The 25,449-nt window shown below is 39.8% G+C and overlaps 3 protein-coding genes across 5 annotated transcripts; 1 reads left to right on the top strand and 2 right to left on the bottom strand.

Moving 5' to 3' along the window:
* Positions 1 to 5,616: 5,616 nt before the first annotated feature.
* On the bottom strand, positions 5,617 to 8,295 carry LOC140826081 (uncharacterized). Its single transcript, XM_073188190.1, has 5 exons — positions 8,171 to 8,295; positions 7,994 to 8,089; positions 6,229 to 6,299; positions 6,082 to 6,144; positions 5,617 to 5,995 (listed from the first exon to the last, which is right to left on the bottom strand). Exons 1-5 carry the CDS (start codon positions 8,238 to 8,240, stop codon positions 5,735 to 5,737), a joined length of 561 nt encoding a protein of 186 aa, XP_073044291.1. The 5' UTR covers positions 8,241 to 8,295; the 3' UTR covers positions 5,617 to 5,734.
* Positions 8,296 to 18,807: 10,512 nt separating this feature from the next.
* Positions 18,808 to 21,532, bottom strand: LOC140826080 (uncharacterized). Of its 2 annotated transcripts, none has more exons than XM_073188188.1 (2): positions 19,670 to 21,532; positions 18,808 to 19,198 (listed from the first exon to the last, which is right to left on the bottom strand). In XM_073188188.1, the coding sequence occupies exon 1, from the start codon at positions 21,372 to 21,374 to the stop codon at positions 19,941 to 19,943; it is 1,434 nt and encodes a 477-aa protein (XP_073044289.1). In that variant the 5' UTR covers positions 21,375 to 21,532; the 3' UTR covers positions 18,808 to 19,198; positions 19,670 to 19,940. The 2 variants fall into 2 exon arrangements, with proteins under 2 accessions (XP_073044289.1, XP_073044290.1); XM_073188189.1 differs by having other exon boundaries at positions 19,047 to 19,082.
* Positions 21,533 to 22,293: 761 nt separating this feature from the next.
* On the top strand, positions 22,294 to 25,185 carry LOC140826079 (uncharacterized). Of its 2 annotated transcripts, none has more exons than XM_073188186.1 (5): positions 22,294 to 22,567; positions 23,152 to 23,417; positions 23,503 to 23,714; positions 24,002 to 24,269; positions 24,788 to 25,185. In XM_073188186.1, exons 1-5 carry the CDS (start codon positions 22,459 to 22,461, stop codon positions 25,091 to 25,093), a joined length of 1,161 nt encoding a protein of 386 aa, XP_073044287.1. In that variant the 5' UTR covers positions 22,294 to 22,458; the 3' UTR covers positions 25,094 to 25,185. The 2 variants fall into 2 exon arrangements, with proteins under 2 accessions (XP_073044287.1, XP_073044288.1); XM_073188187.1 differs by having other exon boundaries at positions 23,130 to 23,417.
* Positions 25,186 to 25,449: the final 264 nt, after the last annotated feature.

Raw genomic sequence — 25,449 nt, 5'->3', positions numbered from 1 at the left:
GACCAGTCATATCCACCAGACCTGCACGCATATCTCAAGAAAAAGGTTAATAAGACTTGTGATGGATCCCATTTGAAACCAAATACAAGATTCTAAATGCAATAAACTCCGGAAAACAACCCACATGTAGAGGTGACCACATTTTTTTATTAACCACTCGAACCGAATTGCACCACACTGTTTTTCTTAATATTTTATAAAAATCACGATTAAAAATAGTAATCATAAATCACACCGCATACACGGTTCGTTTATTTTTTTTATCAAGAACTGCAATGCTTAAACCGCTCGTTATAATATTTGGTCTAAAATTGTAATAATTTATAAACTACATATTCAATCATAAGTACCAAAATGAAGCACTTGGCCGAGAAGACAGAAAAATGAAGAAAGGAGAGAGAAAAGTTATTATCCGGATTAAGTATGTGTTTGTTCTGTTCTGCATATTATCAAATGAAATTGGTTTGGGCTTGGCGATAAAAAATGGGAAATGGGCTGGGCTCTCGAAGAATGTGAATCCCATATATATATATATATATATATATATATATATATATATATATATATATGGGTCTGAAAAATAAGACACGAGACATATCCCAATACCCATTCAGTATGTTTGGGCGAGTCAATTGCTGGTTCGGATTTTCGGACATGAGCATGTGACAAGATGGTTCATTCTGTGTTAAATTTTAAATGTATCTAGCCGTGTATGAATAATTCATAATCTCAATAGGTCATATCTTGGTCCGACTAGACCTGATCGATTGCGATGCCAACTATTTTTTTTGACATGGGGAAATGGTTTAGGTTTTAAACAGACCTCTTCCAATCTTGCTTATGCCACGAAGCTACCGAAGCCTGCCTACTTTTGATATTAGATTTGTTTGCCTACATTCGAAAGTTTACTTATCGGGTCATGATTTTTATTCGTGAGACGTGTCAATCTTACACATTTCTACAATAAAATTAACGTTTTTGATATAAAATATTATATTTTTCATGGAAGACATAAATAAAATATATGTATCACAAAATTGATCTATAAAACCATCTCACATTAATTTTTATGCAAATTAATATCCCAAGTCCAATTTCTAGGCGCATGCTTTAAAATTTCCATTCCAAATCCGAAACAGGCAAAGAGTAAAATAATAAAAGTTTAAAAGGCGGATAAGCATACATTAATGGCTTTGTGACAAATAATAAAACCTTGGTGCTTTATGCCAAGAAATATCATAACTGAAGGAAATTTTTGTAACGGTCATGGACCATGGCATAGTATGAGTTTCGGCCCATATCCACGCACCATTACACACATGACTTATCCAGCCCAGGATCTATAAAAGTCTAGCTCAACTGATACCAGGATTGCTGTCAAGATCTATATAAGTCCATGAGGTCTTGAGTTCTAATCTTAGGAATGTAAAAACTCCAGTGATCGGGCTGGATAAGTCCTATGCGTAATAGTGCATGCATGGGTATGAGCTTCAGGTCCCATGCTATGCCATGACTCATGACCGTTACAATTTTCCTTAAAAAGAAATCAACATTTCTTGCTGCTTTCCGGTACCTTGTAGATCCTTCACCCAGTCATGGCTCAAATGTTTCACAGGCTATTTTTTACGTTGGCAATGGCCTCAATTTTTTGCGGGGTTTCGAGTCGAATGTTTTCCCATCAAAGCTCTGGTCATAAAGATTTTTTAATATTGCTGCTTTTCAATTACAGTTAGATTTACCGTTTTGAATGGTTTCGGACAATTATTATAAAAATAAAACATCTATCAAGTCACGGTACTAGATCAAATATAATTTTTTCTATGAAAAAAGAATCTTAATATACAATAGTACGATCAAAATTAAACAGGTGAGATTGATGTGTGTATATGCATGGATGAGCAGATTGTTCAATATATTATAAATGTAAATTGCAAAAGCTAAAATTAGGTGGACATTTGACATGACGTCAGATATTGTTTAAATCGATAACTCTTGAAAAATCGAAATAAATATGTACAAAAAACAAATTTTATTGCACCACGAGGATCAGAACTTTATGTGAATCAACTTTAAAGATAAATGTTTAAGTTTTTCTCATACATTAAATGGTCGAATTCACATTATTGTCGTGTTTCATGTATTTTCCATCATTGGGTCGAATTATGGTTATAATTGTCCGTGCGCCCGCGCACACACACAGAAATATACACACACGAGTAACTAAATAATAGTTTTCTTGGAACCACTTGAATTAAAAGATATATTTTGTACTTTTTTTTCCCCAAAAAATTAAAGTACGAAACGTAGCATTGCAGCTTTAAAGCAAGACTTTACTGATGTTGGCCACACAACATGCAACTTAATATAAACCTAAAGAAATATGAACATCAGTATATTAAGAGTACATATCATTTCTGTCACACCTCAAAAAATTAGAGCCCATGACATCAGCATTGCTCCAATTAAAAATTGGAAAACAATATCTCACATAATACCAAAGTATTAAACAAATATATTTTCTAATTTTACTAGATTTTTGGTTCTCTAATTTGTCTGAATTTGGTTTTAGTGCAATAAAATTATTTTCTTTTGTAAATTTAATTCATTTTTATACGGAGTGTTGACATAGACTCAGAATATCAGCAACTTCCGACGACGTCAAGACATATCAAATTAAAAGTTTAAAAATAATTAATTTACTAAAACCAATTTTCCGCAAATCAGATTATCAAAATTCTATCTAGGCTAACTTGAAAGTCGATTTAAAAAAAAAATCATATAATATACAGATGTGGACTAATATGTAAATTACCTAGTCTTCATTTTCCATTTATTTGGTAGGAAAAGACTCGGAAGAGCACTAATATGGATAGACCAAATAGCATCCATCCAATATTAATATCCAAAATCTAAAAAAAAAAAAAAAAGTAAATGGATTGTCTTACCAAATAGTGACGCTTAGTGAGCTGGTTCGTGGCAAAATTCACTAATATTTCAATCCATGGAGTGGATTTTCTAGTAAATGTCCGCAGATTCTGGTAACTGGGGGTAGGAGTATGAAATGACCAAAATACCCATCCCGACCATAAGGAATACCGGAAATTGGTCTTCAGTCTTCAGCCGTCGATTTTTTTTGTGTTCAGTCCCTGGGTACTTTTTTAATACCACATTTCCACATGAAGTGTACTACATTTTGTATGACATAGTACCACAATTTTGTGGGTAGGGAGTGAACCTAAAGAAATGTTTTTGATTGTGGATTTTTCACCAACTTCCCCGGAGGAATACATCAACCACTTTTTTAGTTATAGATGAATATGATGCGTGCGCATAATCGATACTAAAATCAAATATAACCACCACGAATATAAATCGCTGATAAATGACACTCAGATAACGCTCACACGTGTTGCTTATGATCACGGGAAATATTAAAACCCTTGCTAATTGAGGCTCCATTCCATGCTCACACATGCATGACTATTGTGGGAGAGGGTGAAACTGACCAAAAGCCCCAACAACCTGCATGCCAAGATTTTCATCCCTCCACCCTATAAATACAAGAGCTTTATCTCTCACTCCCATTACAAGAAAAATTCAACAATATAAAGATCATAATTCTTTTATTTTGTTGAGAACAACTATCTTTAGGTTGTGATTCATTTAATTTTTTTCGATAAAATTCATTTAGTTTGTTTGGATGAATTCACAAGTTATATAGGATACATTTTTTGAGTACTTCAGATGGATTTTAATTTCATCTTGTACTAATTAAGCTGCCATTTGAAACATGCTTTCAAATTGTTTCTTCAAATCTAAGATCCTTCGATCCAACTTTCGATTCATTTTTCTTTGAAGATGGGATTTCTGACGTATATCCATTTTCTCGAATGTGTTGACAGCAATGAAAAATGCGAATTCCAAGCTGTACTTGGAGAACTGCTACATCATGGAGCTGAACGAGAAGCTGCGGGAAACAGTGGAGCTTCTGGAGAAAGAGAATCAAGTTCTGCTCAACGAGCTCAAGCAGAGGCTAACTGGCACCTCCTCCGCGTCCATAGCTTCCGACACTTCCGAAAATTACAGTCGCGAGGCCGACCAGTCGTCCACCGCCTCAGCCTCGGCAGCTTCCACCTCCATGTCCACCAAGGCATCCAAGTCCCGCAAGAAATCCAAGAAATAAGACTGCAAATCCATGTCTTAGGCCTCACACCACCACCATTAATGAGACTCTTAAGTTGTGATCATTTATTAGTAGTCGGTAACATTGGTGGTTTCATTTGTTGTTTCTGCTACATTGGATGAGATTTATTTTCGAATCTTTTAAGGTTTCTAGAACTTAATGTCAGATATATGAGGTCGTCAAAATTTTCCTCTAATACATTTTTGTGGTGAAATATTTAGTACACTTTTTATAAGAAAGCGACATGATTTAACATATTATTAACATGACAAAGGAATATGAACTCTAAAAACACACTATGGGAAAACTCAATTTATTGAACTAATACCTAATTTTGGTCTCTAATTTTTAGAATTACCCTTCACTCTCTTTTTTTACTTTGTGTTCATTATCAGGGACATAAACAGTATTATATATTCGATTCCATCGTAATATCGCGCAAGAATCGTGACTGTTTCATATGTATTTCGCTCGATAGAATCTAGGCCTATAACATCATAAAAATTGCGGGTAAACTCATAGATGAATCAATGATTAACATAGAATTTTAATTCAGTCTGTATATAATAACATAGCATCCTGTCGCAGAATTATCCATACAAACTGAGAAATAGCTTCAATTTAAGTAATGGATGAAATTTACAGTACCTATATTTTTATATGCTGAGCTGTTAAAAACAGGGACATGCAATTGTAGTAACAAAGCTGTCGCCAGGTCTACCAAATATGCTGAGATAAATTCCCAACATCTATTGTCGACAGTATTATATGAATCAGAACAGAAATGGTAACGAATTCCAGGAGTAATTGTGTAAATTGGGGGAGATTTGTTATGAGATTCAAGAAACAATCATTGACATAAAAAAATATTTGCTGTTTTGAAACCAAAAAAACAATGAAATATGGCTATTTTTGTTTAATACTAAAAGCAGAAACGAAAGAAGATGACTCTGCGCATAAAAAAAATATAATAGCACGTATCACAAAAAAAATAACAATATGGAAGTTCATCACCTCTTGCATCCTTCTTAACCTGTTCAAATGATTATTATGACTTCGGTTCCATTCAAAATTTATTATGAGAACGATAACGAGACGACGTGATATTTGTGACCGAAACATATCGTCGGACCTGTGTCCATCTAGAAATTTGATCTCTATGTACTCCTACGGTATCAATATGCATTCGGTTAAGTGAGTAGTACCAAACTTATTTCACAAATGTACCCTACTGGATGTTAGTGGGAGAGCATAGAAAGTGTGTGAGCCGAACGGTTGGAGGTACAGGTACTCAATGATCATATCAAAATCAATATTCCATCAGAAAAATAACCCTCTTGTTCAATTATTTTCAATGGGCGACTGCAAAAATTACTCTAAGTAGTACATTTGATAATATGGGGTAGGCAACTTGACCGAGAAAATAAAGAATCTTGCTCATCAGACCCCGGATCTTAACCATTAGCAATACGGTACCATAGTATATAGTCGAATTCGAATCCAAATCATATAAATATATGCTCATGTGGATTAAACCACCCACCAGCAATCTTAACACAGTTCCACAATCTTGGTTCGTTTTCTTAATCGCCGGATTTTTGATGACTTTCCCGAAAAATGTTTCCCATTGGATCTTGAGGAACTATTACCATTTTCATCAGTACCCTCATCATTCCCATCATCTTCTTCTTCTTCAGATTCTGAACTGCTACTCTCGTCCACAGAAATTACTGGTTGATAACCAGCCATGGCAGCTTCTGCTGCAGCAACAGCCTCCGGGGTGTGAAGATCAGCAATGCCCAGCATTAAATCCTTAAAAACGTGCATATGAGAATCAGTTACAGGCATTATCGACTAAGGCTGAGGAAATGGAAAACTGTGAATAAGGCAGAGTTTACCATTTCAATGATGTGCGACTCTTTGCCGTTGAGTACTTCCATATCATAGTTCTCAGGATTTCCCTGCATAACAAGATACTAATATTCGATCACAGTGGTATTAAAACAAAAAATGAATGCTTGGGTAGAGTACACTTTCGTTCATACCTTTGCATCTTGCAACAGGGTTTTGTTTGACTCGGATATCGCGCCTAGGAAGTCCTTCACTTTGCCAAGAACTGCCAACAAAGAGATATGTTGTGACATGATCCTGTTGAACGTTTTAACTAAAGGCTGCTGCTAAACATTAAAGTTTATTGTTGCTTATATGCACTGAAATTGAGTATTTTAAATGTCAAAACAGCAGAGAAAGCAAGAAGAAGAGATTGCCAGATAGCTCAAGTAAATTCAAGAAACCACACAATTTTGTTCTTCTTCTTGAGTATGAAATATGGAATTACAATATTCTAATTACTACTGGAAGTAATGGGGCAGCTTCATAATCAAGCAGAGATGCTATTTCATTGAAAGAATAAACCTCCAAAATCTCTTCCTAGGAACCTAAAAATTTTCGGCTTCTCAAGATCTTGTCTTTGGACTGGAAGCCTTATTCCTGACTATTGGAAAAATGGGTTAGTTCTATCCATTGTTAAATTGATAATATAGAAGCAATAAGAACTAAAACACATGAATCTAAGCGCAGGTCACGAGGCACAAGGCAAGGCACACATTATTTAAGGGAGGCGCACTAAGAGATGACGTACTGCAATTTAAGTAATTTTTTTTAGAAATAAATAATATATTGTCCAATATATACCATACGAGCTATTAAACCCAACAAAATCTTGTGAATGTTTAAGCAAAAATAATTGATTTTTAATTCACATATCACATTAAGAGAACCCGTGCCAATTGTTTTTCCGTTGATAAATTTAAGGCACACTTAAAGGTTGTCCTGAACTTTTAAAGCGCAACAATGCTCGTGCTAGCCGAACAAGGTGCACATCTCACCAACAGATTGAGTCTTGGCTTGCACTTTGGTGTGGTTGAGCCTCTATGCCTTGTTGACATATGATATCTATTCTATCAACCACTACATGTGTACAAACACCTCCTACACTCAATATTAAGAAAATTCCCATTTAAACAGGAAATTTACATCTACTCATCCAATCTAGACATTAATAAAATTAAATTTTCAATAATATTCAGTACAAGAAAGCAGTTCAGAGTTCAGACTACCAGATTTCCTAGTCATAAAGTTTTAGCTATAAGCAACAAACACAACTACTAAAAACCTTAAAGTGACATGATTACATCTTAAACAGCATAAAAATACAAATAATCATCTAGACCAACTAATGAACTCTCAAAATTCGGGATAGTGACCCATTAGCATATCGACGCTAACAAGTATATCCAATCAACTAAATGGGTCAACATTAGTCAGACTTGTAATGTATAATAAGAAATTTAGCATAAATACATACATCAAATCAAATTTCAATGCAAAATTCTAATGTTTTCGTAACTGAAATAATCATCCACCCCAGTACAATTCTAAACAAAACAACCCAAAATCCATTCTTTAAATCTCGGTCCACTGAATTAGTTGAAACAATGAAAGCCAGATTATTAGTACTTAAGCATTCGTCGGCATTCAAATTAATTTGCTGCCATGAGAACACATCAAAATCCCAACGCACCAATTCCACAGCTAAAATACACCAATCACTCGGTATATCTCCAAATAAAAACCACAATTCTCGGCACTAAATCCACGAATAACTAAATATACTTCAGATATTGATTCTTTTGGACTATATACACAAACCCAGAAGCTACTCCATGCTTATAACTCCGAAAATCTCAACTTTAAGCTTCCACTTCATAAAGAGAAACAATGAAAATCTAAAAACAAGATTACTACTACCTTGGCTATTAGGAACAGGAAAAATAGAGGGCTTTGCACCGAGTGAATCAGAATTTACATTATCAGACGCTTTTCCAGTAAAGAAAAGCTTCGTCCCTACAAAGAAAAATCATTAAATCGTCAAACCGAACTCAGAAAAAAAACTGAGAAACATAGACGGATGATGAACAAATCAACCTAAATAGGAATCCGATGAACTTCTGGCATTAGCCTCTAACTCCATAAGAACTTTGCTGTTGGAACCCATGATGTGCGTAGCGTGTGGAGCTTGGGTGTTAATGGCGGAAGGATGGTGGGAACGAAGATTTATTGGGTTTTTATTAGGGCCGTACAGATATTGGGCCTATCATAATGTAGGCCCATAAGCTGTCATATAATACATTGCAGTTTTGGGCCTTGAGTGGCAATGTAATTATAACGGCAATTCAAAATTTTATGATATTTAAATTTATAATTTTAAGTTTCTATGTTATATATGACGGTACGTTGCTTGGGGGGTTGAAAAATAAATAGAGTTGAAATACTTTTGTTTTTGAAATATTATTCATTAACACACCACCGAGATATATTGAGTTTGATTTTTAAACCGAGCAGAAAACTAAAAACCCTCAAAATAATTCTTCTAAAACCGATTTAATATTTTGTAAATCACTTGAAAAATAGTTTGATTAAAATATTTTACCAAATATTTGGTATACAAAATAAATGTATTTTTCCAAAACATAATATGGCTTAACTATAAAAGTCGAAGCAGTAAAATAAATAAATGTGATAAAATAAATATACACAAATTTGTGCATGGAAGTTCAAACATTTATTAATCTATCCATGAGTTCATTTCTTGCAAATGTAGGATGATATTCCACTAGAAAACTTTAGTTTTACAATCTTAGGACTTAGTATTGTCTTTGGTGGAGGCATGAACAACGGTAGGAAAATAGTGAAATTGATCTATAAGGATACGAGACAACACAATCAATAGACACACACATCTCTTCACGCATGGCTTAACAACCCTGACCCTTCATCATCCAAGTATGTGAAGTCTACGTTGCCACAACCATAAAGAAATAAAGTTACGTCTTGATTATAATTTTAGACATAATAATAATCGTTTGATCCTAATATTTGCTTTAATTAATAGTTTGAGTTTAATATAAAAAATGATACTCATTTATCATTGATACTCACGGGAAATCTAGGGTCCGATCCCAACGAGCGTCACTAGTTCAGACGTGGGCTTTAAGATGACCCTGAGCCTGAAATCAAGAAAAAGACCGTTAAGAGGGGGCCAGGAGGGTGTCCTGGCGTAGCCCCTCCGACGCTCAAGTCAGTGACCGAGGATATATGGGGGGAGCAGCTAAGGATGCTGCTGAAAACAATATTCAAATCTTAATCATACGCTCAAACCTGGTATTTATAGGAGAATACCTGGGCTTGTTATGGGCCAGTCACCTGTGGGCCTTAGAGATGGGCCGGGAGTTTGGGCCAGATCTTGATGGGTTTATCCCTGGGGTATCACCTGTAATGCCCAGAGCAATGATTGACATGTACGAATTCATAGATATGTTGTGAAGATTGTACATAACCATAAGAAATAAGAAATGATATCATATATGATTTTCAGTATGATTATGACTTGTTAGGACAGAAGTACTGTATTGGATTATGATTGAGAATATGATAGTGTTGATATCTATTGAGAATTAGATTGACCGGCATCGAGAATATTGGAGTATTTATATTTCGGTAAGACCGGAAGGACCGAACCAGGATCGGATCGTCCGATGCGTTCGGATCGTCCGTTCGGAGTTCGGAGCGTCCGAGCCAGGTGGCTGGACACATGGATGGCATGCAGAGTTCGGATCGACCGATCATAGTTCGGATCATCCGAGACAGTTGGCTAGAGACGTGGAAGACATGCAGGATTCGGAACGTCCGAAGTACGTTCGGAGCGTCCGAAGGGTGTCAGATCGGAGCGTCCGAAGTAGATCGGATCTTCCGATCATTGCCTATAAATAGAGGCGAAGTTTCGTCAGATTTGAAAACATTAGAAACATTTCTTAAGAAGTGTTAAGAATCATTTCTATTGCAGATTCATCTTCACGACTGTGACAGCAATTCTACGACGGAAGGTATACTACATGCTTTGTTTTGGGGAATCACGACTCAAATAAGATCACATTTGAGTTTCCCAACTAAAATCACATACGAGTTTTATTGTTTATATCTTGATATAGGTATTATGATAGATTTGTTTATATGCAAATCTCGTTATGCTTTGTTTACAGATCATGTTACATTGCATTAGATGTTTATTAGAACTTGTATTCAATTCCTATTATGCTTTGTTTACAGATCATGTTACATTGCATTAGATGATTATGCTTGTTTACAGATTTTGTATTCATGCATTAAGATAGGACAGTCTGGAGATCAGTCAGACTTCTAGACGTTCGGTTGTATCCCAGCTTAGGGGAAGATCACCCCCCTATTGTAGACGTGGATACAGATCAGGCCGAAGTCTAGGAATAAGACGTACCGTCACCCCGATTGGGAGGGTAGGTGATAGATCGTCTTATTCACACCGGGATCCCTAGAGTTTTAGTCGAGTCGCATCTAGACATGATTAGGCTCGCATTTCATGATTTTATATGAATGACATTCATATCAGCATGTTTCATGTTTTATAGTATTTATATGCATGTTCACATGTTTATACTGGGATTTGTTCTCACCGGTTTTCCGGCTGTTGTTATGTCTGTATGTGTGCATAACAACAGGTGGGGCAGGATTTGGGTCAAGACAGAGATGATCGGGATAGCGTGGTGATCTCGGGCGGAGCAGAGGACTAGTGGTTCTTTTGTTAGACTTGTACTACCGTTTGTTTATAGATGGTATTGAACACTAGTTGTAAGAACAAGACTTGTACTTCATGTTTATATTGTATGTTAAGCTAAGAATTATGTTGTTTAGTTACATTTGATTTAATGTAAAAAGCAAAAATTTGACCCACGTTTTTAATAACAATCCATTTAATCCCAAGAAAAAGATTTAGAGCCCGGGTCCCCACAACAGGTGGTATCAGAGCTTGTAGTTCCTTTAGACTAAAGATAGGATAGAATGAGCGGGGTAGATCGAGTCTTCTTCCTTGCTTGATGATGTGCTAGCATGATTATTGCTTTCTTATTACATGTTGTTTGGTATTTGATTAATTTCAGCATGTGATTGACTGAATCAGAACTGATTCTGGATCAGAGGTAAATGACCAGAGGAGGGCTGAGACAGTTGTATATTTTGTATACTAATCCGTTGGTTTATTAGATATGCCTCCTAGAAGAGCAGCAGTTCCTCTACGACCAGCAGCGCCAGAACAGGGGAGTACATCCGGAGATTCTATGGATGTTACGGCGACCCCTATGGAGACGTTGCTGAAGCGATTCCAATCCTTTCGACCTCCCACTTTAAAAGGTACCGAGAATGCCATCGAGTGCGAAAGTTGGCTTGAAGATATTGAGATGTTATTCGACTCGTTGGAGTACAGTGATGAGAAGAGGATCAAGCTAATTGGCCATCAATTGCAAGATATAGCAAAGAATTGGTGGTTGAACATTAGGAGAGCTTTAGAGCAGCGGGGTACCGAAATTTCTTGGAAGATATTCAAGACCGAGTTTTATCAGCGATTCTTCCCTGTATCCTACCGTAAAGATAAAGGCGCTGAATTCGCAAACCTGAGGCAAGGACCATTGAACATTGAGGAGTACGTTGCTAAATTCTCTTCTTTGCTTCGTTTTGCACCCCATGTTTCAGGAAATGACGAGGCCATGGCGGATCAGTTTATAAATGGCCTGAATCCAGATATCTTTACGTTAGTCAATACTGGGAGACCCGATAACTTCTCGGATGCATTGAATCGTGCCAAAGGAGCTGAAGCAGGATTGCTTAGACAACGGAGTGCTTCGTATGTTGCACCAAGTCCAAGATCGCCACTACCTCCATCCCAAGTTCCTCCTCCTCGATTCGAAAGTGGTGGTAGTGGTAGTGGACGCAAAGAACAGCTGAAGGCGAAGGGGAAACAGTTTAAAAGACCAGGGAGCAGTTCGTCGAGCTCCAGCGGATCAAAACAGAGTGGTTTTGATCAAAGTTCAAGGTTTATCGGTGGTTATTGCAGTTCCTGTGGAGGAAAGCATGCGACTGAACAGTGTCAAGGGGTGACAGGGAGATGCAACTATTGCAGGCAACCAGGGCATTTTGCCAAAGTCTGTCCACAGAGAGGTGTACAGCAAGGCCAGAGTGGAAGAGCATCCGGTTCAGTACCTCAGTTTGAGCGGCAGGCATCGTCGGTTCACTCTTTCCAGCCTCCACCGGCACCGACTCAACCCAGAGGCCGAGGTAGTCAGACTGTGACTCAACCTCCGAGGCAACAGGCCCAAGTGTTTGCGTTGACAGAGGAGCAAGCACAAGATGCACCAGATGATGTTATAGCAGGTAACTGTCTCCTTTATGGTTATCCTGCTTATATCTTGATAGATACAGGTGCATCGCATACATTCATCTCAGAACGATTTGCATTGTTGCATTCATTGCCTGTTGAGTCTTTGTTAGACGTTGTGTCTATTAATTCTCCGTTGGGAAGTGGATTAATATCTGTAACTACGGTTAGACATTGCATTCTACAGTTTGAGGGGCATGAGATTGACCTAGATTGTATAGTGTTGGGTCTAGCTGATTTTGATTGTATAGTCGGTATTGACATGCTAACGAAGTACAGAGCCACCGTGGATTGTTTCCACAAGATTGTCAGATTCAGACCCGAGATGACAGACGAGTGGAAATTCTACGGGAAGGGTTCCAGATCTCGGATTCCCTTGATTTCGGCTCTTACTATGAACAGATTGTTACAGAAAGGAGCGGATGGTTTCTTTATTTATGCTGTAGATATGCAGAAGTCGAGCCCGGCGTTGACAGATATACCAGTAGTACGGGAATTTCCAGATATTTTTCCAGATGAGATCCCAGGATTACCTCCGGTTCGTGAGATAGATTTCAGCATTGAACTTGCGCCAGGTACCGTACCTATTTCGAGAGCTCCATATAGGATGGCACCCATCGAACTCAAAGAATTGAAAGCACAATTAGAAGATCTTCTAGCCAAGGGATATATCAGACCTAGTGTATCTCCTTGGGGCGCTCCGGTGCTGTTCGTGCGAAAGAAAGATGGGTCGATGCGGTTGTGTATCGATTACCGGCAGTTGAACAAGGCAACGATCAAGAATAAATATCCTTTGCCTAGGATCGATGACCTATTTGATCAGTTGCAGGGATCCTCGGTCTATTCTAAGATTGATTTACGTTCTGGTTATCATCAGCTCAGAGTTCGAGATATAGACATACCAAAGACAGCGTTTCGAACCAGGTATGGACATTACGAATTTATTGTCATGCCTTTTGGTTTAACAAATGCTCCTGCGGTATTTATGGGCTTGATGAACCAAGTGTTTCAGAGATATCTAGATGAATTTGTGATTGTCTTCATTGATGACATTTTGGTGTATTCGAAGAACAGAAATGAGCATGCAGAGCATCTCAGAATTGTGTTGCAGACGTTGAGAAATGAGCGACTGTATGCTAAATTGTCAAAGTGTGAGTTTTGGTTGAATAAAGTTGTCTTCTTAGGACATATCATTTCGGGAGATGGTATCTCTGTTGATCCGAGTAAAGTGGAAGCTGTGATTAGTTGGTCGAGACCGACTTCTGTACCAGAAATACGCAGTTTCATGGGCTTAGCCGGATATTACAGAAGATTTATCAGAGATTTCTCCAGTATTGCAAAACCAATAACTCAATTAACACAAAAGAATGCACCATTTGTTTGGTCAGAGGAGTGTGAGTCTAGCTTTGTTGAATTGAAGAAAAGGCTGACCAGTGCTCCAATATTGACGATACCTTCAGGTACAGGTGATTTTGTTGTATATTGTGATGCTTCTCATAGAGGTTTGGGATGTGTTCTTATGCAGCGAGGTCATGTGATCGCATACGCCTCGAGACAATTGAAGCCACATGAAGTTCGATACCCCATTCATGATCTTGAATTGGCGGCTATCGTGTTTGCATTAAAGATTTGGCGTCATTATCTCTATGGCGAGAAATTTGAGATCTTTTCCGATCACAAAAGCTTAAAGTACCTATTTTCTCAATCAGAATTGAATATGAGGCAACGTAGATGGCTAGATCTTCTGAAAGACTTTGACTGTGAAATCAAATATTATCCAGGTAAGTCAAATGCAGCAGCAGATGCCTTGAGTCGTAAGGTATGTTCATTGTCCTTATCGACGATAGGTGTTAACAAGTTAGTTGAAAATTGCTGTATGTCTGGATTAGAATTTGATACAGATAGTAAGCCACTACGACTTTTTACGATCCAAGTTGAGCCCAATTTGATTATGAGGATTAAGGAAGCACAAAGAACCGATCAGAATGTGCAGAAATCAATCCAAATGGTCAGATCAGGGCATGTATCAGAATATCAGGTACGAGATCATGTGTTGTACGTGAATAACCGTCTAGTTGTGCCAGATGTTGCAGATTTGAGGCAGCAGATTCTGACAGAGGCACATTGTAGTCGGTTCAGCATTCATCCTGGTGGCAGGAAGATGTACAATGACTTGAAGACCCAATTCTGGTGGAAACAAATGAAGTCAGACATTGCCGAATTTGTGTCTAAATGCTTGAACTGCCAACAGGTGAAGGCCGAGAGGAAGAAGCCGGGGGGTTTACTTCAGAGTTTATCCATTCCAGAATGGAAATGGGACCACATTTCCATGGATTTCGTGACGAAGTTACCTCGATCATCCAGAGGTTGCGATGCGATTTGGGTCATTATTGACAGATTGACCAAATCTGCTTGTTTCATCCCTTATAGAATGACGTATAGACAGGATCAGATGGCGGAGATTTATATTCGTGAAGTAGTCAGACTGCATGGAGTGCCGAAGTCTATCGTATCAGATCGTGATCCACGATTCACTTCACACTTCTGGCACAGTTTACAGCAGGCGTTAGGTACGACCTTACACCTTAGCACTGCTTACCATCCTCAGACAGACGGACAGTCAGAACGGACTATCCAGACATTAGAGGATATGTTGAGAGCCGTCGTACTAGATTTTGGCATTAGTTGGCAAGATTCCCTACCTCTTTGCGAATTCTCGTACAATAATAGCTATCAGACGAGCATTGAGATGGCACCGTTTGAAGCTATGTATGGCAAGAAGTGCAGATCTCCACTATATTGGGACGACGTTTCAGAAGTACCAGAACTTGGACCAGATATGATTCGTGACATGACTGAGAAGGTAAAGATCATTCAGAAACGAATGAAGACAGCACAAGATCGACAAGCAAAGTACGCCAATATCAGACGTAGACCGTTAGTATTTGAGGCGGGAGATAGAGTGTTTTTAAAGATTTCTCCATTTAGAGGCGTTGTTCGATTTGGCAAACGCGGAAAACTCTCTCCTCGATACATTGGTCCTTACGAGATTCTTGAAAAGATTGGCGATCGAGCTTATCGACTTGCTCTTCCTCCTTCCTTATCCGGAATACATGACGTATTTCATGTATCAATGTTACGCAGATATATGCCAGATGTTTCTCATGTTATTCAACCGAACGAAGCTGAACTTGATCACACCTTGAGCTATATAGAACGACCGATACAGATTCTTGATCGAAAGGACAAACAGCTCAGAACGAAGACCATTCCACTTGTGAAAGTTCAGTGGAGTCGACATGGCATTGAGGAAGCGACGTGGGAAACGGAAGAAAACATGAGGCAGAAACACCCCGAGTTATTTATATGATATGAGTATGTATTCAGTTTTAGATTATCAAACTGTTTTAGATACTTTGTATTGTTACTTCAGTTCGAGGACGAACTTCTGTCTTAGAGGGGGAGAAATGTAATGCCCAGAGCAATGATTGACATGTACGAATTCATAGATATGTTGTGAAGATTGTACATAACCATAAGAAATAAGAAATGATATCATATATGATTTTCAGTATGATTATGACTTGTTAGGACAGAAGTACTGTATTGGATTATGATTGAGAATATGATAGTGTTGATATCTATTGAGAATTAGATTGACCGGCATCGAGAATATTGGAGTATTTATATTTCGGTAAGACCGGAAGGACCGAACCAGGATCGGATCGTCCGATGCGTTCGGATCGTCCGTTCGGAGTTCGGAGCGTCCGAGCCAGGTGGCTGGACACATGGATGGCATGCAGAGTTCGGATCGACCGATCATAGTTCGGATCATCCGAGACAGTTGGCTAGAGACGTGGAAGACATGCAGGATTCGGAACGTCCGAAGTACGTTCGGAGCGTCCGAAGGGTGTCAGATCGGAGCGTCCGAAGTAGATCGGATCTTCCGATCATTGCCTATAAATAGAGGCGAAGTTTCGTCAGATTTGAAAACATTAGAAACATTTCTTAAGAAGTGTTAAGAATCATTTCTATTGCAGATTCATCTTCACGACTGTGACAGCAATTCTACGACGGAAGGTATACTACATGCTTTGTTTTGGGGAATCACGACTCAAATAAGATCACATTTGAGTTTCCCAACTAAAATCACATACGAGTTTTATTGTTTATATCTTGATATAGGTATTATGATAGATTTGTTTATATGCAAATCTCGTTATGCTTTGTTTACAGATCATGTTACATTGCATTAGATGTTTATTAGAACTTGTATTCAATTCCTATTATGCTTTGTTTACAGATCATGTTACATTGCATTAGATGATTATGCTTGTTTACAGATTTTGTATTCATGCATTAAGATAGGACAGTCTGGAGATCAGTCAGACTTCTAGACGTTCGGTTGTATCCCAGCTTAGGGGAAGATCACCCCCCTATTGTAGACGTGGATACAGATCAGGCCGAAGTCTAGGAATAAGACGTACCGTCACCCCGATTGGGAGGGTAGGTGATAGATCGTCTTATTCACACCGGGATCCCTAGAGTTTTAGTCGAGTCGCATCTAGACATGATTAGGCTCGCATTTCATGATTTTATATGAATGACATTCATATCAGCATGTTTCATGTTTTATAGTATTTATATGCATGTTCACATGTTTATACTGGGATTTGTTCTCACCGGTTTTCCGGCTGTTGTTATGTCTGTATGTGTGCATAACAACAGGTGGGGCAGGATTTGGGTCAAGACAGAGATGATCGGGATAGCGTGGTGATCTCGGGCGGAGCAGAGGACTAGTGGTTCTTTTGTTAGACTTGTACTACCGTTTGTTTATAGATGGTATTGAACACTAGTTGTAAGAACAAGACTTGTACTTCATGTTTATATTGTATGTTAAGCTAAGAATTATGTTGTTTAGTTACATTTGATTTAATGTAAAAAGCAAAAATTTGACCCACGTTTTTAATAACAATCCATTTAATCCCAAGAAAAAGATTTAGAGCCCGGGTCCCCACATCACCAGTCTCCCCCTCCCGAGTCGAACTGAATCGTAGGTTCAAAGTTCGATTAATTGCATTGTTCTAGGTCTACCGGGTGCGAGTTGTGCATTTTCTTCCAGTCATTCGTCACTGCCGCACGCTCGCCCCTCGTCGAGTCGCAATGCCGCGCACGCCCAGACGCCTTCCCGCTCGCTGCTTGCCACGCTGCACGCTCGCCCATGCCGAGCGCCCTACACATCCACCTGCCGAGCTCGCCCCGACGCCATCACGCTCGCCGCCTGCCTCGCGCTCGCCCCTGCCTCCTCGCCATCCCCTCGCCACGCTCGCCCCTGCCTCGCCGCCCCCCTGCCCAGCGTCTCGTCCAAGCCACCAGCTCGCCCGTCCTCGTCCAGCACCTCGCCCAAGCCACCAGCTCGCCCAAGCCATGCCCAGCGTCTCGCCCAAGCCACTAGCTCGCCCGTCCTCGTCCAGCACCTCGCCCAAGCCACCAGCGTCTCGCCCAAGCCACTAGCTCGCCCGTCCTCGTCCAGCACCTCGCCCAAGCCACCAGCTCGCCCAAGCCATGCCCAGCGTCTCGCCCAAGCCACTAGCTCGCCCAAGCCATGCCCAGCGTCTCGCCCAACACCTCGGCACGCTCGCCCAGCCCCGTGCCACGCTCGCCCCACATCGTTCTCGCCCGTAGCCCCTTCTCGCCTCGCCTTACGCCATCACTCACCTCGCCCTCGCCCTCCCCCCAATACCTCGGCACGCTCGCCCAGCCCCGTGCCACGCTCGCCCCACATCGTTCTCGCCCGTAGCCCCTTCTCGCCTCGCCTTATGCCATCACTCACCTCGCCCTCGCCCCAGCACCTCGCCCAACACCTCGGCACGCTCGCCCAGCCCCGTGCCACGCTCGCCCAGTGATGAGAATTTTGATATATTCCCTTGCGAAGGGTTGTGTGATTTCTGAAAACTCTGCTCCCCCAACATCTTTCGTCATCGACTAACCAAATAAAAAAATTTTTTTTTTCTCCAAAACTCTGCTCCTCTGCTAGGCGATGCCGTAGCAGGAAAATTTAATTCACTACCTCCACCCTCTAACTCCTCTGCTAAGCCGGGTCTTAGCAGGAAAATAAAATTTTAACGTCACCACACTCTAACTCCTCTGCTAGGTGACATCTGAGCAGGAAAATAAAATTTTAACGTCACCACACTCTAACTCCTCTGCTAGGTGACACCTTAGCAGTAAAATAGAAATTCACCATCTCCACCCTCTAACTCCTCTGCTAGGTGACACCTTAGCAGGAAAATAGAAATCAACACCATCACCCTCTAACTCCTCTGCTAGGTCATACCTTAGCAGTAAAATAGAAATTCACCATCTCCACCCTCTAACTCCTCTGCTAGGCGACACCTTAGCAGGAAAATAGAAATCAACACCATCACCCTCTAACTCCTCTGCTAGGTCAGACCTTAGCAGGAAAATAGAAATTCACCATCTCCACCCTCTAACTCCTCTGCTAGGGGACACCTTAGCAGGAAAATAGAAATCAACACCATCACCCTCTAACTCCTCTGCTAGGCGACACCTTAGCAGGAAAATAAAAATCAACACCTTCACCCTCTAACTCCTCTGCTAGGCGACACCGTAGCAGGAAAATAAAAATCAACACCTTCACCCTCTAACTCCTCTGCTAGGCGACACCCTAGCAGGAAAATAAAAATCAACACCTTCACCCTCTAACTCCTCTGCTAGGCGACATCTTAGCAGGAAAATAGAAATCAACACCATCACCCTCTAACTCCTCTGCTAGGTCATACCTTAGCAGGAAAATAGAAATTCACCATCTCCACCCTCTAACTCCTCTGCTAGGCGACACCTTAGCAGGAAAATAGAAACTCAACACCCCCATCCTCTAACTCCTCTGCTAGGTGATGCCTTAGCAGGAAAATAGAAATTCAACCTCCTCACCATCTAACTCCTCTGCTAAGCCGGGCCCTAGCAGGAAAATAAAGATTCAACGTCTCCACCCTCTGACTCCTCTGCTAGGTGATACCTTAGCAGGAAAATAAAGATTCAACACCTCCACCCTCTAACTCATCTGCTAAGCCGGGCCTTAGCAGGAAAATAAAGATTCAACACCTCCACCCTCTAACTCCTCTGCTGAGCCGGGCCTCAGCAGGAAAATAAAGATTCAACACCTCCACCCTCTAACTCCTCTGCTGAGCCGGGCCTCAGCAGGAAAATAGAAATTCTCCTCCTCAACTCTGCTCCTCTGCTAGGCGATGCCTTAGCAGGAAAATTTAATTCTTTTCATCATCACAATACAACAGCATCCACAGATTTAATATAAGAACTTGGCTTTATTAAATATCAACTGATAACGTAAGACAAATTCAGGAACGAAATACATCAAAAATGAAGTAAAGATATTCTCTAAGGTGGTAAGCGTTCCCATCCCTCTTTAGAGCGTTACCCAGAGTCTCCATCAGTAGCACCCCCCGAGATCATATGAATCATTCCTCTCGTAGGGTGGTTATCCTCATTCATTCCTCTACTCGGTTCGACGAGTTCCTGAGGAACACCTTGACCTCGACCTTCATCTCTCTGCTCCCCGACCCTCTGATCTATCCATGGAGGGCCTTGACCACGCCTAGGGGACGGGCGAGACCTCGGTCGACTCCCAGATGCAGATCTTTCTCGTCTGTCCCGCGAAGGCAACCTAGCACTGCTCTTAGCCCTTCGCGACTTCTCCCACCTTTCCCCGGGCTCCCTCACCTCCATCACCTCGTCACGACTCCTATTCAGAGGAACATGTGATGAGAATTGTCTTTTGTCCCTAATCTTATCATCCTCTTTCTCGCCCGCGCGTCTCTTCCTACTTCCTCTTTCCGCTCCCTCAACTCCACTCCTCCCAGGTCGCTGCTCCATTCTCTTATGCCGCTGGGCATCTTCAAGATTTATATATTTCTCAGCTCGAGCCAACAGATCATCATAGCTCGACGGAGGCTTCTTGACCAGCGACTTGAAAAACTCCCCTCCTCTAAGTCCCTGGGTAAAGGCACTTATCATGATGTCAGGAGTGACCGCTGGTATTTCCAATGCTACGTTGTTGAAGCGCTGGACAAACTCCCGTAAAGTTTCACCCTCTTGCTGTTTCATTACAAACAAACTCAAGTAGTTTTTTTGGTGCCTTTTGCTACTAGCGAACCGGTGCAAGAAAGCAGCTGAGAAATCCTCAAAAGAGCATATGGAGTTGGGCGGCAAGGAATTAAACCATTGCTGGGCTGACCTCACCAAAGTGCCCAGAAACACTCTGCACTTGACTCCATCTGAATACTGATGCAACAGAGCTATGTTCTCAAACCTCCCCAAGTGTTCTTCGGGGTCCGTATGTCCATCATATTCTCCAACGTTTGACTGTCGGAAATTTGGAGGAAGCCCCTCTTCCAAAATGGCGAGGGAAAAAGGACTTCCTTTCTTGGGGGCTGCATCTCTGTTTCCCAATTGCTGCCTCAGCGTCCGTATTTCCCTCCACATCTCTTCCATCTCCGGATTCTCCTCACTTGGGCGGGGTCGCGTCTCCTCCACCCTACTCTGACTTCCCTCCACATTCTCCTCTCGCTCCTGGCGAGCGGTCTGATCTTCTGCAAACATAGACTCTTGATTCCTCTTCATGGCCTCATCCACTATCCGGGTGATAAATTGACCCAACTGTTCTAGGGTCAAGTTCCTCACATTTTCATTAGGACGAGGTTGCTCGACCCTGTTCTCTTGACGAGGCTGTTCTGTTCTCGCCTCCTGATGGGGTTGTTCTTGCCTCGCTTCAACATGAGACGGTTCGGGTCCCCTCTGAGGACGCGATGACGCTGAGTTAACTCTTCTGCTTTCTCTCCTGCCTAACATCTCTACGTCTCAACTCAAAGTTCCCACAGACGGCGCCAAGTGATACTCACGGGAAATCTAGGGTCCGATCCCAACGAGCGTCACTAGTTCAGACGTGGGCTTTAAGATGACCCTGAGCCTGAAATCAAGAAAAAGACCGTTAAGAGGGGGCCAGGAGGGTGTCCTGGCATAGCCCCTCCGACGCTCAAGTCAGTGACCGAGGATATATGGGGGGAGCAGCTAAGGATGCTGCTGAAAACAATATTCAAATCTTAATCATACGCTCAAACCTGGTATTTATAGGAGAATACCTGGGCTTGTTATGGGCCAGTCACCTGTGGGCCTTAGAGATGGGCCGGGAGTTTGGGCCAGATCTTGATGGGTTTATCCCTGGGGTATCAATCATAAATATAATATTTGTAAAAAATAAAAATTAAAATATGTACCTAATTGAATTTAGTAAGAATTGGATTAAAAACAATTTAGTTTAATTATAGAATCGACTTTTATTCAAATTATGTATCAATTAAATAATTTACAATAATCCGTGTACTAATTTATCTATTTATCAAGCGTTCTTGTACCAAATTTGTTTAAGCAACCTATAAAACGTTTTTTTTATAATTATAATTAAATTAAGGCAATCAATAGATTAAATAAAACATTACATACAAATTTAATTATGAATGTATAAATCTTATAATTTTTCTCACTATCAAGAGCAATAAATATTCAGTGTGTTTAATTTTTTTGTTTAAACATTAGATATTATCAAATATTTAGTGTTTTTATAAAATTTAGACTTTAATGTTTATTAAAAAAATATAATTTAACTTAAAATTTTAAAAATAAAAGTTAATTTAAATTTTTATCTAACGTTCATACAATCATATTTAATTATATTTAATGGTGTTTTTCCACGCTTAAAATATTGACCAAGGCTTTCTTGTTGCCTGATTTATGCGTCCAGATCTCTCAAATGCACTATCAGTGCGTGTGAATCGGTAAAATTTTGGTTCCAAGTGAACTGTTTGGTGTGTTTCATCGGCACGAGAGGAATTGGCTGCTGGAAGTGCACAAATAGATAAAGAAAAGCTAAAAAACAATGGCGGCTGGGACAACCAAGAAGATATCTGCGGCCTCTGCAAGGGCGCACACCCGGAAGCCGAAGCCGAAGCCGAAGCCGAAAACGAGTTGTTCTTCTATTTTTTCAGGTCAGATTTTCATTATTTTTCTTTTGTCCGCTTGGGTTTCGCTGCTTTCGTTGCTCTCCAGTTTTATATGAATTGTTGTGCGGGTTGAGCATATTTGAGCTTCAGGTAGTAGATAATGGTTGAAAGTTCTGATCTTGATTTTGAAAATCGAAAATTTGAGATTGTTGTATTTATATATAAAGTGTGAATAAATATTGTAATATTACTTGATTGAATTTCTCTGTTTTGGCATGGGATGTGTATGAAATTCGAGCCATCTTGCATGGTATGATATACTTTAGCATTCGAGGCCTTGGAACTTGTTGTAATCTGATTGTAATGCAAATAATGGAGTTTTATTTATTTTTTCTTCTTTAACTCATTGATAAGAGAACTATACTGCCTCTTGAGCAGTTCAATTTATTAACTATGGTTCTTGGTGTTTAATTTGTTGTTTGTCAAGTAAAAGTTGGAATTTTGAATTTTGCATTAGGAAGCATTTATACAAATTTTGGGTTCGTGACTATTGCAAATTTACGCTGCTTCCCCTCTAAATCTGAACTTAGTAGCGCTGATTGTGTAGATTCAAAACTGGAACTTTTCAGGGATGTTCAAGGAAATCTTTTTGGTTTTCTTTATGGGGATTCTTGCATGGGCATATCAAGCCACACGACCTCCTCCACCGAGGATATGTGGGTCCGCAGATGGGCCTCCAGTTACAGCATCAAGAATTAAACTTAATGACGGGAGATACTTGGCTTACAAAGAATATGGTGTCCCAAAGGAGAAAGCAAAGCATAAGATAGTGTTTATCCACGGGATTAATAGTTGTAGACATGATGTTGCAGCTATAACTGCATCCCTGTCCCCAGTAATGACTTTTCCTTTATGCATCAACTGTATTAGGCACGGTAATAGATTATCTGGGCTGACTTGTTTTTTGGCCTCATTCTTAGGATATTGTTGAAAATCAAGGAATCTACATAGTTTCATTTGATAGACCTGGTTATGGAGAAAGTGATCCTCACCCGTCTCAAACAGTGAAGAGCTTAGCATTTGACATCGAGGAACTTGCTGACCAGTTAGGATTGGGTTCCAAATTTTATGTTATCGGGTTTTCAATGGGTGGCCAGATTGTGTGGACATGCCTCAAGTATATCCCTCGCAGGTATATTTCATCTTGGTCGCCATAGTTCATTTCAAGAAAATACACTCTGTCCTTGTATAGGATTTTGAAGTCAATCAATGATTATGAACTTCACGTCAAAACTAGGAGCCCAAATTGGGTTTCAAATTTGTTTTTTCGTGAGTTTAGTTAGAAGGATGTTGGATTTAGCTCTTCACCAGTGAATTAAGCATTATTTTTTATCCGGTTATCTAATTACTATAATTTGTTGTAATTATGCTATTTTCTGAACCAATAGAAATAAACAAGTTGTCTGTAATGCCAAACAGGTTGGCTGGAGCTGTCCTTTTAGCACCAGTGGTGAATTATTGGTGGCCTGGTATTCCTTCAAACATATCAAAGGAAGCTTATTATCACCAGCTTCCACAGGATCAAAGGGCCCTTCGTGTTGCTCACTATATACCATGGCTTCACTACTGGTGGAATACCCAAAAATTGTTTCCTTTTTCGAGTGTTATCGCTTACAGTACAAGTGTTTATTCTAACAAAGACAAAGAACTAGCGCCTAAAATTCATTCTATAAGAAAGGAGTTTGAGGTAATGTGTCGTTTACTATTTAAAACCTACACACACATTCGATACTATACGCTTTGATAAATAACTAGGTTGGGCTTGGATTGATGAATGGTCATCTTGGCTGTATTTGAAATCAACAATAATTAGTATTGAAAAAACTTAACTTGATATAATAGTGGATTTGAAAATTTCTTGAATTTTGATTATCTAAACTAAGTCAAAAGAATTTGAAATCCATCAATCTAAGCGCAACCTAAAATTCCCAACTGAGATTTTTAATGTTCTCGATTATCTCTTTTTTTTTATCATCCATCTTCCATGACCAGTTGAGGGAGCTAGAATGTAAAAACTATTAGTGCCACAGCCGTTGAATGGTGACTGTTTCCATTCAATGCTGTTGGTTGGCAACAATGTGCTGCACATGATTGAAATGTAATGGATTGTAGTCTTGTACTGTTTAAGATAATTGGGTTTTATCATATTACAATCCGTTTCTCATGAAATAGTGTCTGTGAATTTGGCTTTTTTGGCAAGATCAGGCGCTGCCAAGACAACAAGGAGATTTCGAGTCTGCTCTTCGTGATATGATCGTTGGCTTTGGGAATTGGGAATTCGATCCCACAGATTTGAAGAATCCATTCTCCGAAAGTGAAGGTTCTGTTCACTTGTGGCAGGGGGATGATGATAAACTTGTCCCCGTTGAACTGCAGCGTTACATTTCCAGTCAGCTGCCGTGGTTACAGTACCACGAGTTATCTGGTGCTGGTCATATGTTTCCATATGCAGATGGAATGGCAGACTCAATCATGCAAACACTTTTAGGTACAAGGAAAGATCCCTCGTAGATTGGTTGATCATTACATGTTTTAAATAAAGTTTTAAAATTGTTGCTGGAAATTTTAGTTGTGAATGAACTATATGGAAAACCAAGTATAAATTTTATTGATCTAGTTTTCATGAATTTTTTGAACCAAAACTTTATTAGCTTAATAGGATGTCTTGGATTTAAGGAATAGTTTTAGAATTTGATTTTTGAGGAAATTAAATTTAAGCGTTCGATATTTTAAATATTTTCTTAATGGATTTTAGCATTAAAAATTTTTCTTTGAATTTTCATTAGATTTTAGAAGTGAAAAACAAGACAAAATATACATAATAAATTTGGAGTGAGTCTCATGTGAGACCGTCTCACGGATCATAA

The sequence above is a fragment of the Primulina eburnea genome, chromosome 3 (assembly GCF_022965805.1).
Source record: "Primulina eburnea isolate SZY01 chromosome 3, ASM2296580v1, whole genome shotgun sequence".
Lineage (NCBI taxonomy): Eukaryota > Viridiplantae > Streptophyta > Magnoliopsida > Lamiales > Gesneriaceae > Primulina > Primulina eburnea.
Note: the sequence above shows the minus strand (reverse complement) of the source record. Positions and strands in the feature narration are given on the sequence as shown.

Excerpts from the sequence above, each read along its gene's own strand:
- LOC140826081 (XM_073188190.1), bottom strand. The coding sequence starts at position 8,240 with ATGGGTTCCAACAGCAAAGTTCTTATGGAGTTAGAGGCTAATGCCAGA. Across the intron at positions 6,300-7,993 it reads TCCTGTTCCTAATAGCCAAG|TTCTTGGCAAAGTGAAGGAC; the intron begins GTAGTAGTAATC and ends CTTTGTTGGCAG. Across the intron at positions 5,996-6,081 it reads AGTCGCACATCATTGAAATG|GATTTAATGCTGGGCATTGC; the intron begins GTAAACTCTGCC and ends CACGTTTTTAAG.
- LOC140826080 (XM_073188188.1), bottom strand. The coding sequence starts at position 21,374 with ATGTTAGGCAGGAGAGAAAGCAGAAGAGTTAACTCAGCGTCATCGCGT.
- LOC140826079 (XM_073188186.1), top strand. The coding sequence starts at position 22,459 with ATGGCGGCTGGGACAACCAAGAAGATATCTGCGGCCTCTGCAAGGGCG. Across the intron at positions 22,568-23,151 it reads TTGTTCTTCTATTTTTTCAG|GGATGTTCAAGGAAATCTTT; the intron begins GTCAGATTTTCA and ends GGAACTTTTCAG. Across the intron at positions 23,715-24,001 it reads CTCAAGTATATCCCTCGCAG|GTTGGCTGGAGCTGTCCTTT; the intron begins GTATATTTCATC and ends AATGCCAAACAG.